This window comes from Phodopus roborovskii, unplaced genomic scaffold, assembly GCF_943737965.1.
Source record: "Phodopus roborovskii unplaced genomic scaffold, PHOROB, whole genome shotgun sequence".
Classification (NCBI taxonomy): Eukaryota; Metazoa; Chordata; class Mammalia; order Rodentia; family Cricetidae; genus Phodopus; species Phodopus roborovskii.
Genome location: NW_026126665.1, coordinates 441,613 through 452,041, shown reverse-complemented (window position 1 = coordinate 452,041; position 10,429 = coordinate 441,613). Strand labels below are relative to the sequence as shown.

The 10,429-nt window shown below is 45.4% G+C and overlaps 2 protein-coding genes across 2 annotated transcripts; both read left to right on the top strand.

The window, feature by feature from the left end:
• Window positions 1–129: 129 nt before the first annotated feature.
• Fut11 (fucosyltransferase 11) lies at window positions 130–2,995 on the top strand. Its single transcript, XM_051174507.1, has 3 exons — window positions 130–875; window positions 958–1,583; window positions 2,827–2,995. Exons 1-3 carry the CDS (start codon window positions 168–170, stop codon window positions 2,972–2,974), a joined length of 1,482 nt encoding a protein of 493 aa, XP_051030464.1. The 5' UTR covers window positions 130–167; the 3' UTR covers window positions 2,975–2,995.
• A 4,846-nt stretch (window positions 2,996–7,841) lies between these two features.
• Chchd1 (coiled-coil-helix-coiled-coil-helix domain containing 1) lies at window positions 7,842–8,949 on the top strand. Its single transcript, XM_051174476.1, has 3 exons — window positions 7,842–8,007; window positions 8,098–8,216; window positions 8,658–8,949. Exons 1-3 carry the CDS (start codon window positions 7,884–7,886, stop codon window positions 8,769–8,771), a joined length of 357 nt encoding a protein of 118 aa, XP_051030433.1. The 5' UTR covers window positions 7,842–7,883; the 3' UTR covers window positions 8,772–8,949.
• The last annotated feature ends 1,480 nt before the right edge of the window (window positions 8,950–10,429 follow it).

Genomic DNA, 10,429 nt, shown 5'->3' with positions numbered 1-10,429 from the left:
TTTTTTTCCATTCGCGACCTCTCCCAGCCAGCCTGCAGCTGAGAGGAGCCGCGCATGCGCTGCGTGCCCCTCCCCCTCTACCCCCCCCTTAACGTAGGACCCGGTCCGCTCTCCACTCGCCGCCGCAGGGCGTGGTCTCGTGCTCTTCGTGCGGGTCTGCTGTGAACATGGCTGTTTGCTGCACCGAGATGGTGCTGGCCGCTCTGGGGCTGTTCAGTGTCTGTGCGGCCAGCAGCTCCGGATCCGGGGCTTCGGGAAAGGAGGGTGGGGAAGCAGAGTGGATGGAGCCGTGGGACGGCACGGTTTTCCGGCCACCAGCTGCGCTAGGCGCCGTGGGAGTGGCGCGCGGGCCGGAATCTCCGTCGCCAGGGAGCACTGAGACGGCGGACCTACCGGTACTGCTGTGGTGGAGCCCAGGCCTGTTTCCACACTTTCCGAGCGACTCCGAGCGCATAGAGTGTGCCCTCGGTGCATGCGTGGCGTCCCGGGACCGGCGGGCGCGCGCCGACCCACGGACGCGCGCACTGCTCTTCTACGGCACGGACTTCCGTGCAGCCGACGCACCCCTGCCACGCTTGGCTCACCAGAGCTGGGCACTCCTGCACGAGGAATCGCCTCTCAACAATTTCTTGCTGAGCCACGGCCCTGGCATTCGCCTCTTCAACCTCACGTCTACCTTTAGCCGTCACTCGGACTACCCACTGCCGCTGCAATGGTTGCCCGGGGCTGCCTATTTGCTCCGGCCTGCGCCTCCGCTCCGAGAACGCGCCGAATGGCGTCGCCGCGGGTACGCGCCGCTGCTCTACTTGCAGTCCCACTGCGATGTGCCCGCGGACCGCGACCGCTACGTACGGGAGCTCATGCGCTACATTCCGGTGGGTGAGGGCGGCGTGGAGGGGAGAGGGTGGGCCGGGCGAACGCCGCACCCTGCTGACCGCCGTACTCTGCCTTGCTTAGGTGGATTCCTATGGCAAGTGCCTTCAGAACCGCGAGCTGCCCACTGTGCGGTTACAGGACACAGCCACAGCCACCACCGAGGATCCAGAACTCTTGGCCTTTTTGTCCCGCTATAAGTTCCACTTGGCCCTGGAAAATGCCATCTGCAGTGATTACATGACAGAAAAACTGTGGCGCCCTATGCATCTGGGTGCTGTGCCTGTGTATCGCGGTTCACCCTCTGTGAGGGACTGGATGCCCAATAACCACTCCCTCATCCTAATTGATGACTTCGAGTCCCCTCAAAAGCTGGCAGAATTTATTGACTTTCTGGACAAAAATGATGAAGAGTATATGAAATACTTGGCGTATAAGCAACCAGGGGGCATCACCAACCAGTTTCTTCTGGATAGCCTGGAGCACAGGGAGTGGGGAGTGAACGATCCTATGTTACCTAACTACCTCAATGGCTTCGAGTGTTTCGTCTGTGACCATGAACTGGCTCGGCTGGAAGCCGAGAAGGCACATATATCCTCTCCTGGGGACATTCCTGTCCCCGAGCCTCACATTGCCCAGCCCTCACACATGAACTGTCCGATGCCTACTCCTGGCTTTGGCAAAGTCGAAGAGATTCCTGAGAATGACAGGTAGGGGCTGATGGGATGTCCTGCAACTGTCACATCAAACTACTTGCTTTCTTAGGGTATAGGGGACTGGAAAAGATAATACAGGCTCACTTTGCTGTATGATGTCAGTAGTAGTTGGGGAGCTAAGTGTGGTAGACATGCTTGTAATCCCAAGTGCTGTATCGGGAGGTAATAGAGGATATACAGTGGGGCCAGGCTATAAGCTGAGTAAGTACCTTTCCTGTGGAGGCGGGGAATACATAGATGAATTTTGGCTGTGCTGGGGATTAAGCCCAGGGCCTTCTGCATGCCCAGTTACAACTCAGCCCAGCAAGAGCATTTTGAAAGGATTTTCCCTGCACAGTAATCAACCCGATTTACTAGAACTAGAGTCTCACTCCATAGCAGCCTGAGCTGACCTTACACTTACGGTGATCCTCCTGTCTCGGTCTCCCAAGTGCCATGAAAAGCATTTACACTTTTTCTGTGTGATGAAGTCAGGGCCTTGAGAATGGTTAGCAAGGGCTCTACCATTGAGCTACGCCCCTAGCTCTCCTTTTACTTCTTTATGCCCTGTTTTGTTCACTCTATACAGAATTGAAGGAATGCTTTCAATAGATGTGTAATTGGCAGTCAGTGTGGGGCAAAGGAAGTAAGTAGGAAGCAGAACATATACCTACATTGGGAAAACATTGAAACCACAAGCCACCACAATTACTTTGGAGAGGGTTACTAGAATAGCGTATAGAAAGTGACTTCAATAGTGGATGGCAGCAGAGGGGCTGCTTCCATGAGCTGCTGACACAGTAGGGTCCTCATTATGATATACTAGAAGAAAACAAACAAAAAACCATTAAGAAAATAGCCAGGGATGGTAGTGAGCATTGTAATTCTAATGCCAAAGAGACAGGCAGGAGGATCAGGAATTCAAGATTGTAGTTGACCATGCGCCGTGAGTTTGAGGTGATCTTGAGCTATTTGAGACCCCTGTGTCCCGTGTCCACCAGCCTCCCCCCCAACAAAAGAAAATTTAGATTATGCCTTGCCTTTTTTCTTTCTCTCTCTCTCTCTCTTTTTTTGGGTTGGTTTTTTTCAAGACTTCTAACTCAGATATCCCCCTGCTTCTGCCTCCTAAGTGCTGGTATTAAAGGTGTGTGCCACTACCACCCAGCCCTGCTTAGGAGTTCTTTGCAACCACTCAAAAGGCAGAGCCTATTACCACCGTGGTTCCCTAATTCACTGCCCCTCTATTTTGTCTTTTCAGCTGGAAGGAAATGTGGCTACAGGATTATTGGCAAGGTCTCTATCAGGGGGAAGCTCTCACTGCCATGATCCACAACAATGAAACACAACAGAGGAAATTTTGGGATTACGTACATCAGATCTTCATGAAAAGAAATAAAAATCTCTAACTGCTCTTGCAAAAACCTTGAGCTTGGAAAATTTATGAAGACTGTTTTACTATGGCACCTAAGGCACATCCACTGTAACCTTTGTTGAATATTTTCTACCTTGATGTATTCACTGATTCTCCTGCCTTGTACTGGGGCTAGAACCTGAGGTTTTGAGAATGCTAGGCAAGTACTGCTAGCCCTCTCCATTGTACCTGAATGATATGGAGCAGTATCTCAGCCAGTGGTAATAGAGATTCTCCTTAAGGAAAGGCAGAAGCCAGAAGCACCCATTTGACTCAAGTATACTTTTCATGTCTATAGCCATTTCATCATTTTAAATATGGACAGGGGACAGAGTAGGTTAGGCTATGATCTAACAGGCCTGTTATATAGTACCTTTCTCAATTGTCTGTTTCTCATCTTGCTTTTCTTATCAGCTGTTATACTGGTAGGCAAACCTGGGGTGGGGATTGGGGCTGTTTTTTTTTTTTTTTTTTTTTTTTTTTTCCTTTCAATTTTTCTCTCTGTTTGAGATAATGTTACTACATGGCCCAAGCAAGCTGCCAATCCCTGGGCCCAAGTGACAATGCCAGACTCAGGCTCTAAGTAACTGGGACTACAGGTATACAACATTATGCCTAGCTCAAATTACTTTAAGAAATATTTGTGCCAAGTGGTGGTGGTACAAGCCTTTAGTCCCAGCATTTGGTAGTCAGAGGCAGTGGGATCTCTGTGAGTTTGAGACCAGCTTGGTCTACAAAAGCCTCCAAAAAAAAAAATGCACTGCCAGAGTTTCTTATTTGAAGTGGCTCTTTCTTTTTGGCTTTAGGCTGTTTCTCACAAACATTGGGAAGATCAACAAACATTTCCATCATTCTTATTGCTCGGTTTTCTTATGTAGAGTATACTTGGAATTCCTGCTCTCATGAACAGATTGAGTAGCTAATGTGACACTGATGTTAGTTCAGTATATTGCCCTATTACAGGGCCAGAAAGATCCATTCAGTCCACTACTCACATTGTTCCAGATAACTTTATGGTGCTGTGTCTCTGTGTTTTGTTTGAAAGCAAGCATTCAATCGAGTTATAGCTGCAACCGTAGCATTGCGATTTTTTTTTCTTTTATGAAGCCAGCCCAAGGCCCCCAATTCAAAGAGATTGAAGAAGGCAAGGAATTTAAGTTACCATAAATGGCTAGCTAAATAAAAACTTGAAATTTGGAGCTGGAGAGATGGCTCCATTGTTAAGAGCACTGGCTGCTCTTCCAGAGGGCCCAAGATTGATTCCTAGCACCCACACAGTAGCTCACATCTGTCTGTAACTCCAGTTCCAGGGGGATTTAATCCCTCTTCTTGCCTCTGTGGGCACCAGGCACAAATATGCTGCACAGACATACATGCAGGCAAAATGCCCATGTGTCCACAACAAATCTTTAGATTTGGAGATGCAGACCAACTATCCCCTGAGCAAGGGACAGATATTTTCTGGGGTAGTAAGAAAGAATGTCTTGGACCTTAGAGGTATGCTTATTATGTTAGTGAATTATCACTAAAGAAGTCTCATGGCTCATCAGTATTATAAACTACAGATATCTGAATCCATTATCTACACAGATACATATGCAGTTGGATGCTTTAGCAACCAGGCTTCATGGTTAATACTGTGTTATCTAATAATGTGACCAAGAAAAGCTTTAACATAGGTTGGAATTACATTTCTAACAGTTTTGTTCATTTTTGTGCCTGTATGTGTGTTGCTGAGATGGATCCCAGGCTAAGCATGTGCTCTGGCTGTCTCTGAGTTATATTCCCAGACCTTAATTTTTTTAGTTAAAAATGCCTTTATAGTAGCATGAAAATTATTTAACGTATTTGGTCACTTACACAGAACAAGAGGAAAAGATGTTTTAAAAAGTACATCAGAGATAGGTGGGTCTATGAGTGATAGACAAGTCTGGGCTACAATAGCAAGATTGTGTCTCAGGGGGAAAAAGTGGTATTATTTTTAGTTTCAGCATTCTAGTACTTTAGGAGGCAGAAGCAAGTGGATCTCTGTGAATCTGAAACCAGCCTGGTCTACTTAAGTGTTCCAGGCCAGCCAAATATATAGAGACCCTGTCCTGATAGATAGGTAATAGATAGACGCTAGTTCCTATAGCAAAATAACTATTATCCAAGTTCTAGATTAGAACTCCTATGTGCAACAAGGAAGGTAAGTGATGGTTATTCAAGTGCGCCAGTTGTTCATAAATGGTTGCTGTTGGTCAATAGGCTTGCTTTTTGCTCAGTGCTTCCCAGACTCTCCTTTATCTCTATCATTATGTAAACAACCATAAAAGACCAGTGTATAACAGGTGCTACATTTCTAAAAGGGAAAGAACTATGAATAACCATGGAGAAAACAAAATCTTTTTCCAGTTTGGGTCTCAGCTATACTGTATGCAGCACCAAGTATTTGCTGCCATAGGAGACTTTTATTTACTATAAGAATATGGGGTAGAACACAAGGCTGATAGCAAATGTTACTCTCTCTCTCTCTCTCTCTCTATATATATATATATATATATATGTGTGTGTGTGTGTATATATATATATACACACACACACATATACATATTTATCACCTCAGGTTTCATCTTATATAATAAACTTTTTACATAGTACCTTCTGTAGGGAGATATGCAACCTGCCTGCACCTGTTGCACTGACTACACCCTCTGGGGGCATGGAGACTGGTATGGGTATGATCTGGGGGGGACTAGGTCTGGGGTCCCAGACCCCTCCTCACTCTCTTACTTCCTGATCAAATACAGAGAGCATCCAGAGGCATCCTTGGAACTGGAATCTGCACTGGTCATCTGTTTCTGGTGATTTCTCCCTGAATAAACATCCATCAGCCTATCATCTCCCAGATTCTTATTTATCACACTTTAGCCTTGTGTTGTTTTTTTTTTTTCCTCACATTTGTTTATTTTGTGTATGTGTGTGACAGCTTGTTCTACCCTATACATATGTCAGAAGACAGTTTGCAAGAGTCAGTTTCTACGTGGTCCCAGGGACTGAACATGTATCTTCAGGCCTAGTGGCAGCACCTTTATTCACCCACTGAGTTATTTTTGCTGGCCTCTATTTGCTTGCTTTTGGGGGTTGGGGATGGTTAAAAATTATAAATATTGACTGAACAGTGTTCTGTCTGCATGTGTACCTGCACGCCAGAAGAGGGCACCAGATCCCATTACAAATAGCTGTAAGTCACCATGTGTTTGCTGGGAATTGAACTAAGGACCTCTGGAAGAGTAACCAGTGCTCTAAATCATTGAGCCATCTTTCCAGCCCCTCTTTTTCATTTTATTTTTTCATCTCCCCCCCCCTTTTTTTTTTGAGGCAGGGTCATGTTATGTGGCCCTGGCTTGCCTGGTACCCATTATGTAATATAAGCTGGCTTCAAACTCATGATCTGCCTCCTGCCTCAGCTTCCCAAGTACTTTGATTATATAGACACTGGGGATTCAGTAATGAAGAAGATACACAAAGGCACCTCTCATTTAAAAAAAAAAAATATTTAGAAGTATTTTTTTATAAAGGTCAGAAGAGGATATCCCCTGGAGCTGGAGGTACAGATGGTTGTGAGCCCTTCAAAGTGGTTGCTGGGAACCAAACTCTTGAGTCCTCTATAAGAGCTGGAAGCACTTTTTCTGTTGTTTGTTTTGGTTTTTGGTTTTTAGAGACAGGGTTTCTCTGTGTAGCACTAGATGTCCTGGAACTAGCTCCTGTAGACAGGCTGGCCTCAAACCCACAGAGATCCGACTGCCTCTGCCTCCAGAGTGCTGGGATTAAAGGACAGCTACCACCCAGCTGCTGAAAGCACTTTTAACAATAGAACGACCTTTCCAGCCCGTAGATGTTGGGGTAGATAAGGTCACAAACAAAATATTCAGACAGTGATGGGTGCTGGTTAGAGTGGCAAGAGAGGGAAAACTACCCTGAGGTGAACTGAGACTCAAGAAGAAAAGCCATTCCTGTAGGTTATTCAGGGAACATTCCAAACATCCGTGGTAAACAATTTCAATATGAATGTACCCATGCAGGTAGATCTTGCTCTAAAGTAAACATCTTATAAACTCCATGATTGTTGGGTTCCACTTCCATTACCAAAAATGTTTTGCGAGTTCATTTTAGTAATCTGTGGCACGTCTTTGGGACTCGGTTTTGTAAATAGGTAACAGTCAGACACTAAGTCTGACAAATCAACCACAACTGGAGGTCCGAATCTATAAATGTAATGATAGAAGTAAATGGGGAGGGAGGGATGGAAGGAGAGAGGGAGAGGGAACTGGGATCGATATGTAAAATAAAAATAAAAGAAGTAAATGTTAAATGTTATATATGTTATACATAAATTTTATTGCCCTCACCCTAAGGTGCGGTCATTCCAAAAGAGTAAACAGCATCCACACAGCAGTTGTTACATTTAGTAAAGCAAACAAGCCGAATTCTCCTTGAGGTTTTAGAATGGCTCTAAGAGTTGTAAAAATCAACCACTCTTACGGGTTTAAAAAAAACAAAAACAAAAACAAAAATCTTTTCCAACACAACAACCTTAACTCCAGCCCCTGGGGATCCGACGCCTTTCCTTGGTCTCCACCGACACAGCACTCACGTGGCAGCCACACATAGACACATACGCATGAGCAAGTGGCAGCCTCCCACACGGAGTCCATGAGTCTTTCCTGCTCCCGGAGCCCGCAAAGGGACGGCCTGGGACGGCGCACAACCGAGCAGCCTAACCTGAGCCGGACGAAGTTCGAACCGAGGAGGGTTGTGCGGCCAAGACAAGGAAAGTGCGTCCGTGGGCCGCACGCCAAGTGCGTAAAGGTCAAGAGGGGTCACGCACAGCACCGCAGAGCGTACTGGGAACGCTGTGCAAGATGGCGACACCCAGTTTGCGCTCCCGCCTGGCCCGTTTTACGAATCCGGGGAAGCCCGTCCTGAAACCCAACAAGCCTCTTATCCTAGCTAACCGCGTCGGGAACAGACGCCGAGAGAAGGGCGGTGAGCACTCGGGCGGGGGCAGTGGGTAGGCGCGCGGGAGAGGTGTGTGGTCGGCTCGTGACTGAAAGTCCTCCAGTTCTTTCCTTCCAGAGGCGACCTGTATCACGGAGATGTCGATGATGATGGCTTGCTGGAAGCAGAATGAGTTCCGTGACGAGGCGTGCAGAAAAGAGATCCAGGACTTCTTCGATTGTTCTTCCAGGGCTCAGGTGACAGGGTACCTTCTTGGGAACCGAAAGGGAAATACAAATGAATGGTTCGTAGTGCCTTGTGCTAAATTATGCAAAGAACCTCTCATTCATCTCACCCTCGCCAGAGTGAGGAAAGCTAACTTTTGACGATGGTTGGTCTTAAACTAACTTGATAGCCAGAATAATATCTTCGGATGATAATAGTCATTTGTAGGTTCCAAATCCCCTTTAAATTCCCCTTAAACCACCCTTTTGTCTCTTTGTTCTTTCTGCTGTATGTGTGTGTGTAAGTGCATGCTGTGTGGTGGCCCACGGTCTGCAATTTTCCTCCATCCCTCTTCCACTTTATTCTTTGAAGCAGGGTCTCTTGGGTTTGGAGTATTATAGAAATTATGGGTCTAGGCCATGGTATACTGAAGAACTGTTATTATTGTATATTTTTTTCTCATGTGTTTTCAGAAAGCTGGGAAGATGAAATCAATCCAGGAGACTCTGGAACAGTCTGAGAGTTTACCTCCCCACAAAATGACCAAGTTGTTACAGAGATTTCCCAACAAATCTCACCTCAGCTGAAAAATGTAGAAACATTTTCAATGAATTATCATCTCTGAATGGTATAGAGAGGCATGTTAGGGATGTTTGTGTTTGAACTACCATGCATTTTTGAAGGGTAAACTGAGACAAAACACTTGTTCTTGTGAATGATCATGTTCTAGATGCTATCTTCAAATAAAACCCTCCAAAAGAGAAATTGGCCATTTCTTCTTGTGAGATACTTCCTCCTCACACCCCACCCCCATCCTGCAGAAGAACCCCTTGGCCTTCCCAGCATTAGAGAAGCACCTAACCACTGAGCTGCCCCAACAGTCCCTCTCTTTAGCCCTATGCTTTCCTCTAGACTCTGGAAGGTCTTTGCCTCCTGATGGCTCTTCTTTCTTTCAAAACATTTTTTTGTTTGGTTTTCTGTTTTGTTTTTGTTTCATGAGATAGGGTTTCTCTGTGAAACAGTCCTGGCTGTCCTGGAACTCACTCTGTAGACCAGGCTGGCCTTGAACTCAGAGAACCTCCTGCCTCTGCCTCCCGAGTGCTGGGATTAATGGCAGACTTCACCACTGCCTAGCCCAAATATGTTCTTGTTGAACAACTATGGATGTCTTTTGTTGCCTTTCAAGTTCTTTATACCATTTAGTGCTTTTGCTTTTAGATACATAAGGGCTGGTGAAGTCCCTATGTATGCATAGCCTTTTTGCCATTGGCTGAATTCAGTGAGTGTATACTTCATGAATAGTTAGTTCAAAGTGCTTGCTGAAGAAAGTACATAAACATGACTCAGAGGCTCTGTAGATAATGTTTTGATTTGTACAATTAAGAATAGTATCTAGCGGGTGTTGGTGGTGTATGCCTTTGATCCCAGCACTCAGGAGGCACAGGCAGATGGATCTCTGTGAGTTCAAATCCAGCATGGTCTATGGAGCTAGTTCCGGGACAGGCTCCAAAGCAATACAGAGAAACCCCTGTAACAAAAGTAGGGGCTAGAGAGATGGCTCAATTCTTAGGATCCTTGCTACTTTTGCAGAGGACTGGCATTGGGTCCCACAGAAACCATTCTAGGTACCTCAGCTGCTTGTAACTGGCTCCAGAGGACCTGATATCCTATTTTGGTACTTTCAAATATACACGATAAAAAAAAAAAACTTGTATGGTGGTACATGCCTTTTATCCTGCCCTTAGAAGGCAGGCAGGCCAATCTCTGAGCAAGGCCATAAAGAATCTGTCTCTCTTTTTTTTAAATTGCTTTCAAAGAATGCAAACATCATTGAATTAAATACTCTCCCCAGTCTTGCTTAATGTATAAATAAGCAGTACTATGTTATAAACTTGGTAATATTTACCTGACTACAGTATGAAATTTAAGGATAAAGTCTTTTCATGCCCCACCCCCAACTATTTTCTTCTACTAGTCAGGCAGCGCTGATTATTACCTGCCCCAATATTCAGTGTCTTTCCACTTAATTCTCCCAAATGGCAGAACTAAGATTCAGTAGGCAATTTATTTCATTGTAAATTACTGTTTGGGTTTTTTTTTTTTCTTTCTTCTTTTTCTTTACATTGTTTGCTGTTTGCTGGAGGTAGTTACTCTTCCCTGATAGTAGGAATAATTGTGTAGGATTTCATGTATGTTCTATCTCTTTAGACATAATCAAGTTGAAATTAATCTTTTCCTTCTAGTT